At 52.4% G+C, this 24,383-nt stretch overlaps 1 protein-coding gene across 6 annotated transcripts in view; it reads left to right on the top strand.

Moving 5' to 3' along the window:
* FAM53B (family with sequence similarity 53 member B) overlaps positions 1-23,933 on the top strand; it is a 102,947-nt gene extending 79,014 nt beyond the window's left edge. For all 6 annotated transcript variants that reach the window (XM_084772715.1, XM_084772718.1, XM_084772716.1 and 3 more), the window contains one exon: positions 19,883-23,933. In XM_084772715.1, the coding sequence (XP_084628841.1) occupies positions 19,883-20,245 (363 nt within the window). In that variant the 3' untranslated portion in view covers positions 20,246-23,933. The remainder of the gene's footprint in view (positions 1-19,882) is intronic.
* The last annotated feature ends 450 nt before the right edge of the window (positions 23,934-24,383 follow it).

Consider the following 24,383-nt stretch of genomic DNA (forward strand, 5'->3'; position numbering starts at 1 on the left):
CCCTTGCCTGTGGTCTCAAACTCAAGAGTTTTCAGACAGATGTTCCCAGAGCTTCTGAAATTCAGTGTGTCTTTGTTTCCTCAGGAAGCTGGCTGGGGATGTCCCAGTGCGACAAGAAAGAGTGCTCTCGGTGGAGGAGTGTGTCATTTTGTCCTGCAGAGGCAAACAGATTTTCAACACCTCAGGGAAAACTGAGACTAGAGCACTGTGGGGGTGGTAGCAGCCGGGCCTCAGCCTGCTACAGGGCACGTTCCAAGGGCATTTCCTGTTGATGCTGTCCTTGCCCCAACCTACTTCCTCTCCCCTCCTTGCTCTCCTCAGGCCCCCTGCTGGCTGCTAGCTGGGTGTACTATCTTGATGCTCTTGTCTGCTTCTGCGAGCACTGGCCCTATATGGTGCCTTCCCTGCTGGGGAAGCTCCTACTGAGTGCCCTAGTGACTCTAGTGACCTCTGGGGATGTTATCTGCTCATTTTAGGCAGCTCCCTCTTGGAGGAGGTCCATACTCATCCTTCTAGGCAGGTGCTGAGGTGACCTTAAGATGAACAGGATCCCTGTGGGTGACCTTGGCCATCCCTGCTACTTCCTCACTAGGAGGAGCAGATCCTTCCTCTTAGAGCCTCAGTATAACATTCATATGTTGGTGACTTTATTTCTCCTGGTTGTTAGGACTAAAGTGTACCCCTGTGGGAGAAGGTCTGGCCCACAGAGGCCTTCAGCAGATTGTCCTTCTGTCCGTCCTTCTGTCCTTCTGTCCTTCCTTCACCCTTGCCAGGCCACTTAACTTGGAGCTTCCAATTGTACTCATCAACATCCCTCACCCTGGCTACAAGTTCCTGAAGCAGCGACATTCCTCTTGGCTCCAGGCCCTCAGTGACAGGTGCTGGGTCAGCCAAAGTACGGCCTGTGATTGGGGATGGCTTTCTTTCATGAATGACCCCTGGGCTGACTCCAAGGGTGCCTGGGCACTGGGATCTGGTCAATGGAGCCTCACTTTATTATTATTTATTATTTTTTTTATTTAAAAATTTTATTTATTTATTTATTACATACACATATTCTGCCTGCATGTATACCTGCAGGCCAGAAGAGGGCACCGATCTCATTATATATGGTTGTGAGCCACCATGTGGTTGCTAGGAATTGAACTCAGGACCTCTGGAAGAGCAGCCAGTGCTCTTAACTGCTGAGCCATCTCTCCAGCCCTGGAGCCTCACTGTAGACCTGGAGAGAATGGCATCTGGGTGTCTGACCTCTCATTCGGCTTGTCACAGTGGGGAAGAAATACCAGCAATTGGCTAGGATCTGAACACCCATCCTGGTATTTGCAGCCTCCCCCAAAAGTCATCCGGTCAGTCATGCCACAGCCCCGGGCTTAACATTCAGAGAGGGTTGGCAGAGGTGGCAGAGAGCAGCAGAGAGCGGCTTTGACCTCCATTGCTCGACTCAGGGGTACCAGCGCATGGAGAAGCGTATGTCATTGTACACCCTGTATTGTGCCTTGCGTCTTTAGCCATTGGTTTCACAGCCTAGGGATGGAAACACAGTCTAGTATGGAGACACAGGGTCAGTGTGACACAGCCATGGAGAGCCCCAGTCAGGGACAGGTGGCTCTCAGAAAGCAGTTTCATTGGCTCTCATTCCTTGTGTGTGTGTGTGTGTATGTGTGTGTATGTATGTATGTATGTATATATACACACATACACGCCTTGGAGGAAATACCTGGGGAAGATGTGTGAGCCCAAGGTGGAGCCAGAGCAAATACAGCTTTGTAGCCATAAAGGGAACATTCTGTAAGCACTTAAGTACCAAGAAAGATACAGGCCCTTCCCGGTGTGATGGAAGACAAACTGACATTAAGACCGGAGTAGAGTGTCCCCAGCCTTCATGCTAATGGCATTGGGGCCTGTGCTCTCTGGTATGGAAGGAAGCTTTCCTGCTCTGACCTACTAGATGCTAAAAGTGCCCCCACTCCCAGTATGGCACAATGAACAGGTAATCTTTATTTGGAAGCAATATTGCCCAGGTTGAGAAACGCTGATGGGTGAAAGGCCTTGACCACCTTTGGAAGCTGTGGCCACTGAGGGCCTTGTTCCCTCCCTAGCCTCAGGAAGGCAGATCTGTCTCAATGGGACAGTGTCAGAGGAGAGGCACCTGGTTGGTGCTCACTCAGCCCAAATGCCATGCAGGGTGGCGTAGAGCTGGGCAGCAGACCATCCTGTTTCCTGGAAACATGGGCATGCTGCAAAGGTTTCTGTCCCTGGGATCCGCCCCCGCCCCCGCCCCCCGCCCCACCGCCTCCATTGTTGGCCTGCTGTTTTCATCTCTGAGTCCATGTCCCCAAGGTCCAAGAAAGATAGTGACACTGTCCAATGGTCTCTCAGCCCACTTCTGTTGGCTCCTGGATAATGCCAGGTTCTCCCCTGAGCCCTTGCAATGAGGCCAGGCAAGCAGGCATTCTGCCAGACAGCCGCCAGCAGTGTGCGGCCCTGCTTTTCATAAGAAAAGGCATCCCAGCCCCACTGCCAAAGCACAGAGCCATCTTGTCCATTAATCAGGACTTCGGTAGTCTCAAAGCAATCTGAGCAACTCCCTGGCTAGAGCCCTGCTCGATTGCTGTCACCTCTCTCTGTCTGCAGCACTGGCTGTTATCCACACCCCCCACAGCACATTCTGGGAGGACTTCTAGAGAGCAGGGCCACCCCAAAACCTCGGAGCCTGTTTAAAGGGCTAAGACTTTGCAGGTCCCAGCAAGAATGGAAAGAGCATCAGAATTAATTATTTTTACTGTTGCTTTCATTTTTCCATTTAAAAAAAATGTTCAAATATAAGAAGAATCTGGGTCAGTAAATCCCTTTGTTCCTTGAGAAAGAGGCTGTGAGCATGAATAGGTGAACAGACCATGGGGTGGAGGTGATGATGTCAGGCTTGTCATGCACCTGAGGCCTCCAGGGAAAGTTGAGTTGCCCCAGCTGCCCCTTTCCACACTGAAGCCTTGAGCCAGCCCCTCACACATGCCACGGGTACCCTGGGACTCCCCCTTGAAGGCTAAACCTGTCATTGCTCATAGTTGCCTCCATGGCAGATGGCCACTGTTGGTATGGTTGCCCATGGGTCTCTGCCCTGCTGGAGGCACTCGCGTGGCTCCATTTCATAATGTTCCAGGTACAGTGAGGCCAACGCCTCAGGGCACTAGTGAAGGGGCAGTGGGGCTCACCCACCTGGGAAAGCTGACACATGTGGCCCTCCTGTCTTCTTCCGTCACCTTTCCATCGCACTGCTGCCTAGCCTCACCCCACCTCGAGGTGAAGCTGGGGGGGGGTCTTTCCTGATGACTTCAGAGCCCACCGACAGCTCTCTGGGAACCAGAACCTTGAACCTCTTTCAAGAACACCAGGGCGGTCCCTCCTGGGCCTCCTCTGTGGCTGAAACCTTGGAGCAGAGTGTTTTGGAGCCATTCCTGGTGGGAGGACTATGCATTCAGCAACTCGGATACCCTGCTAATTTGCAGAAGGCTGCTGAATGCCAGGCAGGTCAGCTGGAATTAACGTGTGCTTTGCTGAAAGAACAGAGTTGCCACCCACATCTTCTTCCACGTCTGGGCTAGGAGCCGTCCTGGAATTGTAAAGGGAAAGCAGGAAAGGGTGGTGAACACCCCCTCCCCCCCTCCTGAGCCCCAGGCCCTGGGGGCTTCTCATTGGCCTTCAAAGACTCAAAGGTCCTGGGTTTGCTGACAGAGCACCTCCAGGGCTGTGCAGCTAGAGATACTGAGTTAGCGGCCATGGTCTTAGCTATCACTGGAGGGAGTTGTTACCACGCTGATCCAGCCGACTGGCAAGCCAGCATTTCTTACCAGTGTCCAGTTGTAGAAATAGGCTCAGGGTGCTTAGTAACCAGGGTGTGGATAAGCAGCTGGGAAATATCCAGGCTCCGGTTCTTTCTCTGCTCAGCTATGATTCTCTATAGTAACTGCCACTGATGCGCCGGCTGACTGCCCACCAGGGGCACTGGGAGCAGGCAGGCGATGTTAGTCCCTGGAATCACGGCACCCCTGCAGCAGTGTGAGCCACAGACTAACCTCTTCCCTCTCCCCCCATTCTTGCCAAAGCTTCTGGTAGATGCAGAACATTTCAGAGATGGAAGAGACCAGATTTTTCTGGACTTAGATGTCCCGGTGGTTGGCGCCTTGCCCTCCCTATGTGTCCTGTGGAATGGGTAGAGGTTGAAGGGACCCATCCTCCCAGTGTGCCCAGTTGCATCCCATCTTTTAAGCCACCAGGGAGGGAAGCATGGTTTTAATTGGCTTAGTTCAGTGATGGAGGCTCCAAAGCTCTGGGAGGTGAATGGACAGCTTCGCCTTTGGAACCTGCTGCCAGTGGACACAATGTAGCTGGGGGGATGAAAACAAGAAAGAGAAAGGCCCACCGGCTCTGGGTTTTTAATTGGCACCATTCTCCCACTGGCCCTCCAGCCCTCTTAGGACTGTTGGGGCGGCTGGGCCTGGGCGGCAAGAGATGGAGCCTTTCACAGTTTGAGACTGGTTTAAGTGGACCTGTATGGATTCCTGCAGGCACGTTGAAAGAGCAGGGCGCAGTCACCGTTGGAGCAGCCCTGGGAACGCGATCAGCCACCTGCAAGTAGTGAATAGCCGGGGCTGCTGAAGCTGCCTGGGCTTCGGTGGCCCCGTGGCCCTGCCTTGCTACAAAGAAAAGAGTTTTGTAAAGCTGCAATTAATGTTTCTCCTTCCATCCATTGGAAGTTGCTTTCTTGCTGTCAGTCCTGCCAGTAGCCTCCTTGCTTCTCCGTCAGCGCGGTGCTGCCACAGTTGATGGCGTCTCTCAAGACACATTCTTGTCAGGCACTCAAGGAGGGGCTGTTCTGTCTTTTGTGTGTCTTTTTTGCTCCCTCCCTTTCCAATACCCTCTCATGTTAGTAGTGAGAAAATAGGGCCGTGTAAGCGATTCTGGTGGGACAGTCCCTGAAGTCCCTGAATTCAGGACTGCCAGTTTTTCTTGCTTCTATGAAAACATTGAAGGTCCCACTTGGAGAGGACGGCAGTGGGGATCAGTAGGGAAAGGGCAGAAGTAAACCAGGAAGCAGAGAGAGAAGCAGTCAGCCTGGATGCCAGAGATGAGTGCCAGTTTTAAGGGGTGCCTCTAGACTCACCCCAGCCTGTCAGATAGTTACAGGGACACCCACGACTCCTGTAGATTCTGCAGTGAAAACCAGACAGAGAAGACAGCCTGTCTCCCTGGGGGGTGGGGGGTGTCACCGTCTCTCTACCCCGCCTGTGAGCGTCAGTCATTAGTGCCTATGGGTCTCTATGGGGCACTGGCCTACAGTGTTCCGGTTGGAGTGACCATTGCTACCAAAGGATGTTAGCCAGTGCGGCTGCGATTGTGACTGAGCTGTGAATTAGCCTGACCACCTGACTGCCAGGCCACCAGGGCCGCACCCATTCCAGGCGAGCTGTCCTGTAGGAAGGAGGTCTTAGCCTTGTGAAAGTAGCATCTGGGCCCTGCCAAGCCACCCATCTCTTGAGGTTCAGTTGGATCTCTGCCCCGCTACCCTGCCCTCAAAGCCGGCCTCTTTTTTTTTTTTCCTCCTTCTTAAACAACAATAGCCAAAGAAGATGTTGGCATGAGAGTGAGACGGTCCCCATGGACTTATCCGCATGCATGGCCTGCTTTCCTGTACTTCATGAAGCTATCCTTGGCTTCGTTACAGGACAGATGTCTGTGGCAGCCACACCCGACAGGGCAGGGCTCTCTGGGGTCCTCTAAATGCCCATGGATGCAGGTGCTCTGTTTTTAGGTCCTGCCAAGCTTTTATACAGAAATGAACAAAAGGGAAAAAAATAAACCTATCAGGAAATACACAATTGTACTGAGGTGTGTCCCTGGGAAAGTCAAAGCTACAGAGACTCGCCCTGGCTAGCCCTTCCAGAGCCTGCAGTGGAGTCTGGGGTTGGGGCACACATAGCTTCCACAGGCTCTGATCCTGCTGCATGTCCCCAAGGCCAGCTCAAGTGGAGCTGTGTGGCTGTCAGGAGCATGCTCCAGGGTGGGCCAGGCCCCACCACTGAGGCAGAGCCTTCCTCATTAACAGTCTCTTGGGGTTCTCCTGCCACTTCTTCTGGTCCAGAATCTACATCTCTTGCTGGAATCTGCCCAGGGTCCAGCCTGCTATAAGCAGACAATAGGGATCCCCCACACTGCAGACCCCAGCCAGATTGCCCAGGAGTGTGACACCAGGGCTCCCTCTTAGCCTCAGATCAGGTTGGAGAAATGGGAATTTATTTTATTTTATTTTATTTATTTTAGGCGAGAGGGCAGGTCATTCCCAGCAGGCGCCTGGAGGGCAGGAGTCCAAGGTGTCTCTTTCTCCAGGATCCCAAAAATCAAGCGAGTGTTTTGTTTACTTCCAGGTAAAGCCCCAAGAAAGGTAGCTCTCTCTAACAGGTCCTCCAATGCTCAGAGGACATCAAGGAGCCACACACTTCGTCCCTGCCACTCACCTCTGGCTCTGGGTGGAACCAGCTGAACCCAGAGAAGCAGAATGTGCCCAGGAATGTCCTGCTACACCCGCTGCCCATGGGCATATCCCCAGCAATTGCCCTGCGCAGGCATGCTGGGACATGCCGGCCAAGGCCCGCTGGATGCTGCCCTGCACATGCCTCATGCGACTCTGGTGGTTCCTGGGAGCCAGTGCGGCCCTTCTTTCCACAGCCAGAGGTTCTACTTATGACTGGAGCAAGTGGGGGGGGGCTCATTCTGCCTCACTTGGGGCTGTTCTTCATCACCTGGCACAGCTGGGCACCGTCAAGTGTTGTCTCAGCCCTTCTGGGCCAAGCATCGTACATGATCTCATCTGAGCATGGAAACAAGCCCTTTAACGTCCGGTTTTGTTTCCCCATTTTACAGATTGCAAAGAGAAACTCAGCTTGCTTAAAGAGATACCAGCTCTAAGGTTAGAGACAGGCTTTACCCCACATGCACTTCCTTTCCCAACCAGGGCCTCACACATGTTAGGCAAGTGTTCACCACCGAACTTCACCCCAGCTCCTGGTCTGTCATTTTTAACCTCTCATTGGTTCACCCACCTTCCCATCCATCTTTGAGCTGGCAGGCATCAGGGTCAATTAATGTATACTGATTCTCTGGCAGAGGTCTTCAATTACGAAGGCAAGGACCCACTTGGATTCTGGCGGCCTGCTCAGGCGTGGGGCTCCCGCGTGGAAGACACGTGATTCCCTCTGCTGGGTAGAGAGGCTCCAGGGGGCCTTGGTTGGGGCAGGTTGGTGGACACTTTAGCTAGCCTATGAAGTATAGTGAATTTCCAGAGGTAAGAGAGGCCTATGAGCATGGCGTGTGTGGAGCGGTGACTTTTGCCTAAGGAGCGTATACCGTGGAAGAGTTCAGCATGCCTAGGAAGGAAGCTGAAGAGAGCATTAGGGCACAGCTAAGACAGGAACTAGGCCGCCAGGCCTCGTAGTAAGCCTTTGGCCTTGGAGGGAGGCGTTTGCTTTTGGAAGGCTTGAGGAGGAAGGTGCTAGAGCTACACAGAGCTAAGAGGACCATGTGACAACTTCAGAGACATACCTATTGGGTCTGGAGTATGAGATGAGATCGGACCTGAATGTGGCTGTTGGGAGCCACTGTCATCGTCCCTACAAGTTTGCTTTCGGATTTGGTGCCAGTTTCTCAAGTGGCACTGCAGTTGGTATCCATGCTGCAGTCTGTCAGGACAGCGTAGCAAACCCCTGTCCTGTAGGCCCTGTCCATGTAGACTCAAGCTCATGATGTATCTCTTGGGGAGACTGGCCTAGAACAAGCAGGGCTTTCCTGGGTGGCCCCAGTATGTGGTAGCCCGGAAGCGGAAGCCAGGAGTCCTTAGAGTGAGTTTAGTTGTTATGAGGTCAGCAAGGTCAACCCTTGGAAGCACCTTTATCTAGAGGGCAGACAGAGACTCAGAGGAGCCCCCCATGTGCCTGCTGCTCCCCCCCATCCCCGCCCCACCCCAGGTTGTATGCAGATCCCTCTTGGGATTTGGCCTGAGCAGGAGGGGAAACACACTGCCAGCCACAAAGGGCAGCCTTGGGGGACGGGCACTGCTTCTGACTCATCTCTGATCAGGTGGGTAGGCCACAGGAATGATTTAACTGTTTCCACGAAGCCTGCTTGCCTTTTCTTTAGGAGAGTTTCCCCCTCACCTCTTGAGCCTGGCACTTTGAACTTGGTCTCTGCGTCTCATCTGAAGGGGTAGAGATGTGACAGGTGAAACTGGGGTTTGAAAGTGTAGACACCAGCCCAAGTGTGTCTTCCACATTTGCGCTGAACCCTGTGACAAGCCAGGGAACTTCTTAAGCACTCTGGAGATCTCCTGGGTTAGAAAGATGCTGTCTTGGGGGTCTAAAGAGCAACATTCTTCCCAGAAGGAGGGAAGATGGCCCTTTCTAGCCCTGGGCAGGCAAGCAGATGCAGCAAGGACATTGGAACCTCAGAGCAGCAATATCTATCATGGTGCCCTGACCCTGTGTTCTATAAGAGGGCCCAGTGGCCATGCTCAAGGCTATGGGGCTTACCATAAACAGGCAAGTAAGTGTCCATGCAGCAGGTGTGGCCCCTAGTTCCTGTAGCCTTATTCTTGTTTTCTCATCATAACTCAGATTTAATTGGTGATTTTAGATTTTTAAAAAAAGAAGCAGAAGCTGGGCCTGGTAGGTTTGGTTTTTGTTGTGGTGGTTTTTTTTTTTTGGTTTTACTTTTGTTTCTTTTTTTATTTTAATTTTATTAATATATTCAGGTTACATCAATTATTATCCCATTACTTGTATCCTCCCATTCCTCCCTCCCTCCTGCTTTCACCCTATTCCCCTCCCCTAGGTCTAAGACCAAGGGGGCCCTCCTCCCCCACTATATGATCATAGGCTATCAAATCTTATCTTGGTAGCCCACTTATTCTTTCTTTGAGTGCCACCAGGCCTCCCCACCAAGGGGAGCTGGTCAAATATGGGTCGTTCTGTTTCTTTTCAAGACAGGGTTACTCTGTGTAGCCCAGGTTGTCCTGGACTTGCTTTGTAGATCAGGCTGGCCTCAGGAATCTGCCTGCCTCTGCCTCTCAAGTGCTGGGGTTAAAGGTGTATGTGTCACCAGGCATACACGGTGGTCCTGCTTTTTGTTCGGCTTTATTTTTTGGGTGTTTGGGTTGGTTGGTTTGCTTTTTTTTTTTTTTAAACACAAAGCTTTGTAAAGTTCTTACCAATAGAGACCAGGAAAGGAAAAGAGACTTTTGAAGGAGACACACTAGAAAGCTTTAACATGCAGGTGGAGTGGAGGCATCTTCTCTAAAGTATTCAAGCTGACTGGAGATTTTTGTCCTTCATCCCTAACTTAGGATGTCCTTTCCTCCAGAGGAGATAAATAATAAAGAGCTATTCAGACACATTTTTTTGATAGCACATTCAAATTTGCAGTTTAAGAGTGGTACACAAAGACACCCTCATATTTTCCAAAGGCTCAACTTTCTATCACTGTGACAAAAATACCAGGGCACCCTCCTCCACACCTACCTCTGAGCTGAGCTGCTGGGGCTCATGGAAGCGCTGAGCTTAGTGTTTTAAGGAACCTTCAGGTTACTTGGTACAGTGGCTTAGCAACAACATCATTAAATACTCCCCCCCCCCCCCACTTTTGGCATCTTTGGACATGTACATGGTTTTTTGTCATTCTTAACTCTTTCTTTAATGGCTCTGGATGTTGAGCTTTAGAAAGGAAGGCTAACCTCGGGAGTCTAAAGCTGTTCTCCTGTCTCCCTCTCAGCGCCTACAGCTTTCTGCTGTGATCTCTGGTCTGTAGTTTATCTTGCACAAGCTGCGAATGGGGAGCCACGCCCCTGCTTTTAATACCCTCCTCACTTGCGATGCACTCCTCAACTAAAAACCATCTTCTGCTCGCTGCTTTGAGATGCTGTTGGCCCTGTATATTGTGCTGTGTCTCCCTGGAGCATCGTCCCTGCTGTCTCGGTTTCCACTGATGATGTGTGTTTGCTGTGCTTTTCCAGCTCCTGAGCCTTTGCTTGACCATCGTATTTGTTATGGTGGTCTGTTAGGATTAGCCTGTATTGTTTGCCACAGAACTTTTCGGACTCATGTCATTTGCTTATTTTTCTATCAAAAAAAAAAAAATGAAATAGCTGAGCTGGACGCGGTGGCACATGTCTGTAGTTCCAGCACTCAGAAGGCAGAGGCAGGCAGCTCTTACATGAGTTTAAGGCCAGCCAAATCTACAAAGTGAGTTCCAGAGCTACTTCATAGAAAAACCCCTGTCTTGAAAAAACAACAAACAAACAAAAAACAAAAAAAGAAAGAAAGAAAAGATGAAACAAGAGAGAGCGAGAGAGGGAGAACACAGAGAGCATACATACACACTTACACACTCACTCCTGGGCCTGTTCCAGAAGCTGTGAGCTCTGGTTGCACATCCATTAGCTGTGTAAATTAGGGCAAGTCTCCTCCTCCTCCAGCCTTGACTGGCCCATCTCTAAAGTGAGATGGTCGGTACCAGCCGAGACTCGATCACTTTTCCAGTATGGATTCCCATTCTCTGAGTTACCTCCCATGAATAACAGTAGCCCAGACATCCAAGGCCTGTCATCCTCTCTGAGGGCCCAGGCTCACCTCGGTGCCCCTGAGTTGCTGTGGAAGCTGCTCCTGGACATTATGCTGGGCAGTACTGCCCTGAGGGCTGTGGGCTCAGACAGCATTGGCCCCGAGCCGGATCCCTGTGTCCTTTGGAAAGGCCCCTTGACTTCTGTAAAGCAAAGAACCTTCTTAACACCAAACTGTGAGCGAAGTGGTTTCACAAACTCCTTCCTGAATTGTGTTGAATGGAGTGTTCACTGAAGAAGCAAAATGTTTGTCTTCCAGTGGTGAGGGCTCAAGGAGGCCCTTGAAGTCGGCTTCCACACCCTCTGTGTTCAGGCATGCCACCTGCCATCCTGGGGCCTGGAGCAGGAACAGCAACCACCATGTGTACTATTGGGTGCCAGCAGAGAGGGGGCCCTGGCTAATTGCCATCCAGAAAACCTGCAGGGTTCTGGACTGCCAAGGTCTTTTCTTACCTGCAGAACTCTAAATTTGGGGCCTTCAGTAGCCACGCTGTGAGGCAGTCCCTGAACTGGGCTCCAGGGCACCATCAGGGTTGGTTCCCTGTATGGTTGGCAGGGAAGAGAGTGCAAATAGGAATTTGAGGTCGGCTCCAAAACGTGGTATACGAGGCTGGGTTTAGTAGGGAAGAAAGAGCATGCCAGTGAGAGAAGAGAGGTTGGAGCTGGGTGGCCAGCACAGTTGGCAGGAGAGGAACTTCACGTGACTGCAGGATGCAGAGCACATGTTGGGAGCAGTGAGTTGTCTGGAGCAGGGCCAGGCTCTGGCCTATCTGAAAGGTTTGGCCCAATGAGCATCACTCTAGCCAGCCCTTAAGGACTCTCTGAGTCAGGTGGTTAGTTTTTGGAGTTCCCCGTTAAGAAGGAGCCCTTCCCTGGCAACCCCTGTTTGATGCGTGACATCAGGGACTCTGATGGACCCTTCCTTTTTTTCTCCTTGTATGTGGTCCTGGTATCTCTGGCTGAGGACACTGGCCCTAGGTCACTTCTTCACAGTCCCAGGTTCATAGGAGGCTGTGCCTGTAAGTGGACTGTTCCAAAAATGACACCCCACCCGCAATGCTAGGTCATCTTTTTATTGTCCCTCCTACAGTCTGGACACGGAGCCTCCCAGCATTAACCAAGACCGGAGCATAGCTTATAAATATGTCTAGAAGGTGGCCCCCAGATGTGCAGCAAGGGAGTTCCAGAACAGAGACAGCCAAGGTCCGGAGTGGTTGTGGGTAGAACGGTTCCTTCCTAAAGGGCATCTCCAAGCCTTGTGGGTGCTTTTCCTAGGGTGGCTCTGAGGATGGCATGGTTTAGCAGCCATGCAGCTTGCCTGGCTTTGATGTACCTGGGTCTTCCTGGCCTGGAGGCAGTTGCCAGTTCTGAAGCACATCGAGTCTCCTAGTCTCTGTCCTCTTATTAGTAAGAGGGGACAAATGACTGCCTGAGCTGACATAGGCCCTGTATGTAGTCTGTCACCCGTTGGTGTGGGTCCTGAGAGGGGCCGTAGTCTCACAGCACGAAATAGATGCTTGCAGGAATATTTGCTGGTTTCCTGCAGAGGGACACTGGGGATAGCAGTGGCCCGGAGAGGAAGGTAGGAACCTCCCCAGGGACAGGGTTGGCTTCCACTTACCAGGTATTTACTGCCCCCATCAGTCTGTTGGCTTCTAGATCCCGTGATGTGGGAAGAGGCCAGAGTCTGTGGTGCCAAGTCAGTGGTGCTGTCAGGGTCCCCGAGGCCCACCTCTTATTTCAGTTCCTATTCTCAGTCCCTGGCGTCCTGGCTCCCACCCAGGTTTTCCAGCCAGCATTCCCTACATGCCAGTCTCCAAAAGGCCCAAAGGTGAGCACTACATAGAAGTGGCTTGAGCACTGTGTTGTTGATCCCGCTTAAGAGTATGTATGTGGGGGCTGGAGAGATGGCTCAGAGGTTAAGAGCACTGACTGCCCTTCCAAAGGTCATGAGTTCAATTCCCAGCACCCACATGGCGGCTCACAACCATCTATAACAAAATCTGTATACGTAATAAATAAATAAATAAATCTTAAAAAAAAAAAAGAGTATGTGTCAAAAGCCAGGCATGGTGGCCTTTAATCCCAGCACTCAGGAGGCAGTGCAGGTGGATCTCTGCGAGTTTGTGGCTAGCCAGAGCTACACAGTGAGATTCTGTCTCAAAAGTAAATAAACAAATCAAAACCCAACCCAGGGAAACTACAGGCTTTGTCAGGCCCAACACAAAGGAGACACAGAGAACTTGTCTCGTGGTCTGTTGTTTTTAGACGGCGCTTGCATAGTTCTGTTGTGTAAGTGTCTGCGTGAGGAGGAAGTGCCTCCACTCAGGCACATCGAAGGACCCAGCCTTATGCAAGGCCAGCTGGAGGCAGGCTGCCCACCTGGCCCCCCCTCCCCCCACAGAGTGGCCTTTTGGTTGTTGTGGTGTCTAAGAAGGATTTGAGGCAGCTCTACCACCTATAACATAGAGAGGGCTATGACGTTTGGGCTTTTAATCTTTATTTATGTGTTTGTGTATGTACAGATGCATGTGTGTGTGTGTGTGTTCAGATGTGCATGCATGTGTGCATATGTGTGTATGTGTGTACACGTGTGGAAGCCAGAGGTTAAACTTAGATGATGTTTCTCAGTTGCGATCCTGTTTATTATTCATTTATTCGATTCATCCTCTTGTATATGTATGTATGCTTTCATGAGTCTGTACGTACCATATGTGTGCAGCAGCATGTGGGGGCCCAGAACGGGCATAAGATCCCCTAGAACAGGAGTTGCATGTGGTTTTATAAACTGACATGTGGGCTCCTGGAATCAAACCCAGTCCTCTGCAAGAGCAACATTTGCATTTAACCACTGAGCTGTCTCTCCAGCCCCCATGCCTTGTTTTTTGACGGGGCCTCTCTCTAGCCTTCATAATTAGGTCACTCTGCCTAGCCAGTAAGCCTGAAGGATCTGCATGTCCTTGGTTCCTAGTTCTGGGATTATAAGCATGCAATACCACACCTGGCTTTTAAAACAAAGATGAAGACAGAAAAAAAAAAAAACCAAACAAACAAACAAAAGAAAAAAAAAACCCAACAGGGATTGTGAAGATCCAACTCAGGTCCTTGTGCTTATGTGCCAAGCATTTTAGTGACTGAGCCATCTCCCCAGTCCCATAACAAAAGAGGGAAATGGCATTAGAAAGAAAAGCAAGAGGCTGGAGAGATGGCTCAGAGGTTAAGAGCACCTCTTCCAAAGGTCCTGAGTTCAATTCCCAGCAACCACATGTTGGCTCACAGTCATCTATGAAAAGATCTGGTGCTCTCTTCTGGTGTGCAGGTATACATGCAGGTAGAATACTGTGTACATAATAAATAAATAAATCTTTAAAAAAAAAAAGGAAAGAAAAGAAAGGAAGAGAAGCAAGCATGGCAGCCATGAAGAGTGGTGGCTGCAGAGGGACTGGACACTTTTTTTTTCCAAGAAAAAGCATGTTTGTACCTGGTGAACTTAGCTTATTACTGTCAGATGTGGTCATGCAGGATCTGTGCTTAGACCATAGCCTGCTCAAGGCATGGTGTCTCCAGCAGCCATGGCTCTCTGGCCGACTCAAGGCGGCTGGTACCCATAACTGGACTCTTGACAGGGCCCAGCAGCAGCATCTGCTCAGGGCTTGGCGTTTCTGCTCTGGAGGGAACAGAGGCACTGGAGAGTTAATGTGTGACAGACCCCATGGTCACACATGCTGAGTCTGGGTACCATGTTTCTGTTCCAAGAAGCAGAGCTGAGGATTATTAAGCAGGTGGTTGGTGGTGAGAGGGCAGGGAAGACCCCAGGACTGAGAAAGGCCCCATTGAGAGGCAACACAGGAGTTGTGACTCTGCCTGGGGCCCAGGTAGCGTGGCTAGCACTGAGATGTCATTCCACTGGGTGCAGGACAGCACTTCTTTCACCTGTGACTGTCCTTCTTGAGCTGGGGCTGCCCCTTCGAGGAAGCTGTCCACCGGGCTTGCTAGCCCGCAGCCATTCTGGAAGGGCCAGCTGTGAGCAGTAACCAGGCAATGGCGTGTAGGTGCTTCTGTGGGCCAAGGAAACTAGGTGAGATATGAGCAGTCCACCCCAACCCCCAGTTTGCCTCTCCTTGTCATGGCATTCCTTATGATAGGCCGTTGAAACAGCTGGACCAACACAGCAGTGCCTTTCCCAAGTAAGGGTCCAGGAAGCAAGGCCATGGGGCAGCAGAGAAGCCCAGACCCCGTGCTGTAGAATCTAGGCTGCCTGTGCCCCTACTCTGAGGCCTATAACAAGGGTGAGAAAGATGCCGTGCCATCTGTTCTTAGGCATCCACCCCCACCAGCTGGCCTGTCTGTGTCCCCAGATGCCCACTTCTAAGTATGAGGGACAGGGCTTATAAGCTTGGGGCCCTTGGCACCCAGGCAGTATTCCCTGGGGCAGGCAGGCAGTGGGTGTGGAGGTGGGGGGAAGGGGTGAGTTGCTTGTCACCTGCTCTGTTCAGGCCTTCTTTAGTCTTCCGTGTCACCGCTGAGGAAACAGACTGTTAGAAGATCTTTCTGAGGTCCCATCGTCATGCTTGACATGCTGGCCCAGAGCACCTGAGGAAAGGACAGGCTGATCCGGCACAAAGCCTTGGCTGGGCAGGCACCCTGTCCAGGCAGCAGGGACAAGTGTATGTTGAGTTGACATGTTTCCCTCAGGGGATTGGGTTTCAGTTTATACCAGGAAAGCAAGGACCCGGGAAGCAAGCCACCTTTATTCTTGCCCAGGCCAGAGCCTCCTACCCAGAAGGAAAATGTTGGGACAAGTCTGTGCACAGAAAGGCCCTGCAGCTGGGAGAAGAGACATCAGTGTTTTCCAGCTGACAAGCGCAAGGGGGCTGGGGCTGGGGGCTGAGCTAGAGAGCCAGGCTAGAGCAGCAGCATGCCCAGTGGCCTCTGCTGTGGCTGCCTACAGCTCAAGTCGGCCTGGTAGAAAAGCACCCCGGACACAGCTCAGCGTCTCTGTCCATAAAGACAGTTCCCACTGAGCCTGTCAGCTAAGCAGTCCGTAAGAAGCGGGGAGCCCATCCATGAGCCTCAAGAGCAGAAGTTGTTAGGTGAGTCACAGTATGTCCTAGAGCAGCAATTTCAACTTGGAATTAGATGTTCACATGGCACTTTGAACTTCACCACTCTGTGCTTTCCCCCCAGACCTCCCTGAGGAGACACAGGCCTCTAGGCTACCAACAGGCCCGTGCAGCACTCAGTCTTACCCAGAGCACCGTAGGAGAGGGTAGGCGGGCACTGCTGAGGGTGTGGTGGGCTGGAGCATGGGTGAACTCCGAGTGGATGGGATAAGATTCTGCACAGAGGCCTGGAGAGATGGCTCAGAGGTTAAGAGCACTGACTGCTCTTCCAGAGGTCCTGAGTTCAATTCCCAGCAACCACATGGTGGCTCACAGCCACCTATAATGAGATCTGATGTCCTCTTCTGGCCTTTAGGTATACATGCAGGTAAAGCACTATATATATAATAAAAAATAAATCTTTAAAAATAAAAAAAGATTCTGCACAGATAGTTCACTAGCCCACCATGACAGTCACATTGCTCCCTGGCAGGTGAGACATGCCACCAGATGGAGCATTCAGTAGTGGGTCTTGTTTTTCCCTATGGCCAAATGACTGAATTTTGAGTCATCAAAGTTTTTCAAGTGACACTGGCTTTGTAGGCAGGGAACAGATAGATGACTCTGAGGATTATTGCGGGGGAGGGGGACAGATTCTATGGTGTTCTGTAGTTTGCCTGGGACAAAATGCACCACCCAGACCTTGTAGCTTCCCACCCTGAGCAAGAGCATCTCGGTTATCACAGATGGCAGGGGGAGGGATGGCCCCAGGATGCCCTTGGCCACCCATCCTTAACAGACAGACCAATGTTCAGGGGTTGAGGTAACTTGCCTGAAGCCATGATGCCATATGAGGCTGGCCCTGCTTCTGAAACGGCCTGTGTGACCTTGGTACTTCCTGGGTCCAGCAAGTGCGTCCCCAGCACCCTAGTATGTGCTATGTCACATGCTTAACATAACCGCTTGTGTTTTTACTGTAACAGCAAGCCCTTAGAGTCAGTAATTTGGGAATAAAGAGTGGGCTTTGGATCCAGAGGCCAGGAAAGGCTGTCATCTCTGCACTAAGGTGCCGCATCTGCTGGGGAATCGCTTCTTCACAGGTGGCACCTTCTCATAGGGGGAGAGAGATGTGGTTCCTTGGGCCTAATAGAATTGATCTTCAACTCAACAGGGATTCCAGCCCCGGGACCTAAACACCCTCCGATGACCCCCCACTTCTTGATACTTTCAGCATTGACATATGAATTTGGGACACACAAGTCCGACCACATACGCTGTTTCATTGGCCACAAAGTTGGGACCTATTAGCTGTGCTTTAAACCACCTGCTGGGCAAGATCAGGATGAGACAGGAATAGGTCTGGCAATATGAGGAGAACGCGGCCCTGGAGCTCTGGGCAGGGGACATTTCTGTTGGGGCCTACCCCAAGGCCACCGCCCTTGTGTACTTGTCAGCTCACAGAAAACAGTGAGGCACGTTCTTGCATCTGGCACACTGGGGAGAAGTGGTGATACTCAAGTGCTGCTGGCGTCACTCACCCGGGACAGGCAGTGAGCACTTGAAACACTCAGGTGCTCTCTGTCCATTGCTGTTTACTCTCACACACCTGTTCAGGCAAAAGGATGCACTGTGTAGCCAGGGATACAGGAGAGTGGGTTGGGCAGTGCAGGTTCCCCCCAAGTCCTTGACTAGTCCTAGACTCACCCCTAGGCCCTTCTCCATCCATGCAGCCTGGACCCAGCAAGGTACTGCCGGTGCTGAGCCATCTTTCTCTCTTGTGCCTTGCTTTCTCCCTCAGCTCAGGTCAGTAGCCTGGAAGGCAGAAGGGACTTTTAAAGCGCATCCAGGTGTTGCTGTAGCAATGAAGGAAGGCATCCCATTGACTACAGGGCTACGGCAGATATCAACTCCCAGCACTGGCAGGGTCTTACAGCTGTCTGGGGGGTCCTCTGGCCTGGGCCTGCATCTCAGGACCAGATGTTGGCCCAACCTTCCCTGAAACCCAAAGCTGAGCCCCTCAGTACCTCAGCCTGGTCCTTTCTCTTTTATTTATTTCTTGACATTTATTTATTAGGCACATGTGGGGGGAGGGGTGTTGTGCTATGGTGACCTTGTGGATGCCAGAGGACAACTTTTGGGGGTCAGTTTTCTCCTTCCACCATGGGGGTGGAGGAATTGAACTCAGGTCATCAGGCTTCGTTGCAAGCGCCTTTAACCACTGAGCCATCTTTTCAGCCCCTCCTTTCTTTTTTAATTGAAAGATCCCAAGAAAAGTGAACCCATCAAAGGGTTTTGTGTCAGGAGCAGTGTGCGCCTGTGACAGCCACAGCCACCTTCCCCTAGAGAGAGCACCTTTCATCCCCTGTCTGCTGAGCCTGTCCTAATGGCCGGCAGACATCTTTAGTTCAAAGCAACACACAAACACTTTGGCCTTTGAAAGGATTGGGGCCCTTGGGACAGGCCTGCGCTTTTCATCGGCAGGCGAGAGGCAGCAGGTGCTATTAGGTTCCTGTGCACTGAGGAGAAGCCAAAGCTTCCTCCTCTTTCCCCAGTTGCTGCAGGGCCTTTGCGGGAAGTCAGCCTGGCACGGGTGTCCCTCCCTGCCACAGCCCCTATTCATGTCTGCTTAGGGAGACCCACATCTGAATCGCGTTGTTGAATCTACTGTTCGGTGGCACCACTATGCAGTGTCAGGCCTGACAACGCTGGTCCTGTGACTTAGAACAGGATTGGCTTTGACAATGTCGTCAGTCACACCTGGTGCCCCACCAGGGAGAAACTCTTGTGCAGCCATGCTTCCCCTCTGGGGCTATTAGAGGCCCAACAATTCATGTGGGGGCTATAACATCTCTTTCAGATGAGGCTGCTGAGGCCCCCGACTGGTGAGGCCTAGAAGCAGCTGGAGCCCGGTCCTCCTCCTGCTGGGTCAAAACCACTGTCCTTCTAGGTATTAGCATTTTCAGCTTCAGGCAGAACCAGAACCAAGAACTCACATAAAATCAGATCCCCAGATGGTTCTGATAATATCCAATTAAGACATCAGATAAAAAGTCCGGGTGTGGTGGCTCCCAGCACTTGGGAGGCAGAGGCAGGGGGATCTCTGTGAGTTCGAGGCCAGCCTAGACTACAAAGTAAGTCCAGGACAGCTAAGGCTATACAGAAAAACCCTGTCTCAAAAAAACAAAACAAAAGAGATCAGATAAAGATCTCCAGCACCCCTTCCCTCCCCACCCCACCCCACCCCATCTCACGCTGGTCAAGGGAAGTGGGTGGGGTGGGGATTATGGCCTGGTTATCAGTCAATCTAAGCTGGTCCCCTTCTCATAGGCAATATGACATTGTCTCTTGTCTGAAAGGACATGTGGGATCCGGGGCACTCGCTGGTTTTATTTAATGACTGTGTGGCTGTTGGTATTCATGTCCGGCTGGGGGTGTGGTTCAATGGTAGAGGGTAGACTTAGCACACTCATTCTGGTTGGATCCAACCACCAAGAAAAAAAAAAAACAAAAACAAACAACAAAAAACTCTGTTTCTTTTTTTCACACATACCGTAAGCTGCCTTCTCAGACTCAGTCAAAACCTCAGGAAAAAAATATGTATCTTCACAGAGAGTGTGAAGAGCACAGTATTGGCAGCTACCGATTGGCATTTCCGTCCTAGTGGGTGTCATCCGCAACCCAAAGCTGACTGCACACATCATTTTAGATAAAGTTTTGCACGCTGAAGAGGGAGGGGGTCCTAGAACCAACCCCGGACAAGGGCCATCAGGAATGAAACGGCCTCAGCAAGGATCAGACACCTTGTTGCCAGGCCAACCGTCCAAGAGTCTGGGGTCTCCTGGAAATGCCACGAGTGGCCCTGTCTCACTGCAGCCGCCCACAAGTGAGGCCTCACCAAGCGGTTGCCCTTTCTGTAGCGACCGCCTGCAGTTGTACGCCTTTTAGCAGCACAGTGGCCAGTGCCTGGGGTTTACTCCTTCACGAACCATTCTCACACGCGGTGGTCATGCTACAGCCGAGCAGATTAAAGGGCAGCCAGGCTTTGGGTGGCTTTGTAGGAGGTTCCAGAGTGAGCCCGGCCCCTTCACTGACCAGCGTGTTTCTTCCTCCACAGAACTGTCAGACCTTCAGCAGCCTCAGTTGCCTGAGCACAGGGGTGGAAGACCACAGCTCTCAGGGCCCCTTTGCCCTCGTCAGCAGTACCCGATCCTGGACCGCATTGCTCTCAGCCTCCAGCCCCGGGGGCAGGACCCCTGTTGGGACCCCGGTTCCTGAGCCTGTTCCCCACTCCTTTGATGAGCACTTCACCTGCCAGGAGGACCTATCCTGTGAGGAGTCAGATGGCTACAGTCTGGATGAGGACTGCTGCCGGAAGCGGGAGGCGGCCCCAGCCTGGCGGGACCGTGGTGGCGCCTACACGGACAGCCTCTGCTCTCTGGACGGCGAGCTGGACATTGAGCAGATAGAAAACAACTGAGGAGGGGGCTGAGGGGGGGCGGGGGGGGGGAAGCTTTGCAATGGATGGGCCTTTCCCGAGGCCTTAGGTGGTCACTCCAAGGGGGATCCTGGCTCCTGGATCTGGCAAACGCTCCCCAAAAGGAGCTCGTCCATTTCCCAGGAGTTGATATCACCCTGCAGTGCCCAAATTTGTGAAGGCAAACCTGGCCACACCTCACAGGCAACAGCTGCCCCACCCACCCACCCCCGCCCCACACCAGTTCCACGGAACTGCTATAGTCCACGAACGGGATTTTGGTGTGGGCTCCTCCTCTTCGTTGCTTATGGGGTGCTGGGCAGCCACTGTTCGGTAGGGTTGGGCCAGCTGCATCCCCCAGGTAGCGTGCCAGGGGCCGAAGCTCCTTATGGCCTCGCTCAGGTTCCTTCTGGGGAGTTACCCAAAGCCTCATTTACTTAGTTTACTCCGTGCCTTCTCTCCCAGGTCTCCCAGGCTTGGGAAGGTTCGGGAGACACCTCCTGTAGTGACACCAGACCGTGTGGCCTTAATCCATTTGGGGCACTGGCAGGGATTCTAGGATAATCCGTGTCCCATTTTTTTTCGGGACCAGGGGATATAGGTCAGGGATGACCAGAGGCCATCCATACTGGGTGGTTGTGTTGACTGAAAGGTGGGCCCATCAGCTCTCCCATGTCACCCACACCTCTGCCACCTCAGGGGCTGCCTTGGCAAGGCTGTCCTTGGCAGCCTTCCTACTGTCCCCAGTCTCTGAGGGCTGAGCTCAGTGGATTCAGCTGAGTGTAGAGATGTCAGTGACAAGATGACCTCCTCTTCATAGTGTCCTCAGGAACTACAAGCAGGTGCAGGAGTTTCTCTCAGCCCTGTGTACATTCCTGGGCAGAGGGGAGTCTGCTGGCTGGCCACTTTGTAGGCTCCCCTCTGTAGCAGCCTATGTTGGGGGCCTGCAAGCCTCCACAGCATTCCTAGTACACTGTTGCTTGTTCACAGACACCACTGGCTTTAATGAAAGCATACCACCATTGTCTTCACGACACCGCCCCCCCCTCCGGCCCCCCAGTCTACTGATGTGAGCCTAGCCTTAAGGCTCTTCTCTACAAGCCCAGCCACAGCATGGCATGAATCACACCCTCCCTCGCAGCTCCTCGCTCCCAGCATAATTCCCAGAGGGCATCTGTTCAGGCAGCTCCCCCACCCCACCCCCCAGTGTTCCCTGTAGACATGCTACAGGGCTCTGCACTCTGGGACTCTGGCTTTTAGCAAACTTGGCATCTTCTGCAGACAATAGCAAGTGGGCTGGCTTACACAAGTGGCTTGCTTTCCCATAAGGCTAAAAATAACTGGTGCACACTCTTGAGCTCTGGACATGTGGGCTGCGTACTTCTGTCGTCACGCTGCAGTGCCTGCCGTGGTTCCATCCCCTACCGCTTAAGCCCAGATGGTTGTTTCCCGTCTCCTAAGGATAGACCTGGATGGGAACCTTCTGCTAAAACTTTGTCGATTCACCAGAAGGACAGAGGCTCAAGTTCTGATTCGTGTATAGGCAGTGTTTCTTTAAAATCAGACGCCACGGTACAGGAAGCCCCACTCCTATATCCCAGGTTGGGCAGCACGGTGGGTACATGTGGTGGTGATGGGAGACAGCTGGCCTCGGGGGTGGGGTACTGGAAAAGCCGAAGTAGAAAGCTGGCGAAGGCATGGCATGGGAGCCCTGCCTGGTGGGTCCTGGAGGAAGGTAGTTCAGAGGGCATGGGATACACACACCCCTGCCATGTTCCCGAGAGAGTCCACAGTTGAGAGGGTCTGGCATTTGAAGTAGCCTCACAGTCCCTAAGGCCACCCCTCCTGAGGAAGGCAGAGGCGAGGCCCCGTCCCCTGGTCTGCTCACACAGTCTGCTAAAGCCAAAGCATAGAGCAGTCGCCAGCTGCCTCTCCTGTGAACCGGGACCAGAAGCTCCTGGTGGCAGGTGTATATCTTAAGGCTATTATGTGGGTGACTTGTCCTTTTAGACGATCTCCCATAAGCCTGGTAGCTGAAGGACAAACAGGAAGTTGCTGAATGACAGCTTCATCCCTCTTGTGTGCCTCTAAGGCACTGTTCCCTGGGCAGAAATGCTCCAAACCTGGGGTAGGGACTGGCTCTTTGCAGCTTCCTCAGGCTGCTCTTGACTGTCCCTGTTCCCCCACCCCCACCCCAAGACCTCAGTCCAAGCCTCCAGCAAAAGCAGCCAGAGCAGACGGCAGGAGCTTTTCTGTTTGGAGAAAGAATGCCTGTATTGCTTTCTGCTGATCGTTTCATCGAGCCAAGCAGGTCTCGTCTAGAAGGTGTCCGTTCATCTTTGAGCAGTCATGCTGCCCAGACAGACCCACTCATCTGGCCCCACTCATGCCCCAAGACCTCTGGTCTTGGATCTCTCAGAGGAAGGTTCACCTGGGAGGTTCCCCCCTGGCTCCCACACACTTGGCACCATGAGCAGCAGGCAGCAGGCTCACCCCCACAGCATCGTGGCTTCAGCAATTTCCGGTCAACCACAGAAGCCTCACCTTCCTCAGCCTGCCTGGGAGTGCCATCCCCCCGCCCAGAGGAACTGAGGGTGTGTGCTTGGCTACCCCATTGCCTAGGGAGCCTGAAGGTCTAGAGCAGGGTGTGTCTCCACCACAGCCAACAGGGAAGAGGGCCTTCTAGCACAGTGCATCCCACTCATTCCAGACGCCACTGAACTGACAGGAGTTGCTCTCTGCCGGGTACCTCGCCTGAGATCAGGGTAGCGGCCTAGACGGTTTACATGACTGCCCACTCTTGCCTTACTCGTGGGTGGTGATGGTAGAACCTGGCCAGCACCCACGGGCTCCCTCATGGACAGGCCCAAGGAACCTGTTCTGCTCACACCTGCAGGTGTGCATTCTCAGAAAGCCTTACTTTAAAAAAAAAAAAGTTTTGTTTTGTTTTGTAGCAGGAAAGTTTTCTAAATTTTATGCAGAAAGGAAATTAAATAAAAGAAAGGTCTACATTAAACAGGAAATGTCCCCTTCCCAATTTCTAGATGGGTGTCCTATGCAGGCTGTTGGGCATATTTTTTTCATGGTTTAAGGTTCAAGGTTCACAGCAGTTAGAACTCAGCCCTGGATCCTACACCCCATTTCCACTGATGTGGTTAAAGTTACTTGAATGATAGCCACTTAAAATGTAAGCCAGGTGCCAGGGCTCAGGGACGCTCTGCCCATGTAGCGGCTGCCCCTTGCCCCGCCTCTGGTGCCAGGCCCCTCTAAGAAGGAAGAGAAAGATTATTTTACAGTTGCAGACTGATGGAGCTCTTGTAGCCTTAGTAGGGTAGCCTGACCTCCTAGCATAGTCTCATTGGCAAATGAATTGCATTGTCAGTGTTGGGGGATGCCCAGGGGCCAGGGACAGATGGGCCCACAGGCCATGCTAGGGCCATCCGTGCTGTCCCAGCCAGGCAGCAGCGGTGGTACTGTTTCAGACAGTGTGGTGACTGGTGTGGTGGGTCACGCCCCCACCAGGGCAGCAGTCTGCGCGTGCATAGCCCCTGCTGGGTCTTTTCACTAGCACTAGTGTACCGCTGCCTGCCCCTCCCCCACAGGCCATGACTGGCTTGCACTACAGCCGCTCTAGTCTCAGGAATTTGCTTGTTACTTTTACTGTGTAAATAAAGCTTCCTGGTTCAACACCCGGCTGCCTGGGCATGGCTGTGTGCTTTTTGTTGGGTGCAGTGAACCAGCAGCTCTCTTGTCCACTCTGTCCATGAGAGTGTTGGCTCTGGGCTGGGAGGACAACAGGGTGGACTTCGGTTCCCGTGCCTCAGGGAGAGGATGCAGTGCAGGGTGGCTGTGGGAATAACTGCAAGAGAGGACTGCTCTTGGCCATCACAGGGAGCCTCAAAAGAAGAGCCAGAGACCTACACTGGCATGGGGTGTGGGGCATACTGCCCTGTTCTTTCTGAGGAAGCTGACCTGGCTGAGAGGCCACCAAGAAGAGTCCCTTAGGACCTGGGAAGCCCACTTCCTATCCCGTGGAGCATCCCCGTAGGCCATATAGCTGGGCTGTCACTGTCTGTCAGCTCAGGGCCTCTGCCCCATGGAGGGCAGCACAGTTCAGAACTGTGTTTACCTTCCAAACCAG

This window comes from Acomys minous, assembly GCF_964271855.1.
Source record: "Acomys minous genome assembly, chromosome: 2".
Taxonomy (NCBI): Eukaryota; Metazoa; Chordata; class Mammalia; order Rodentia; family Muridae; genus Acomys; species Acomys minous.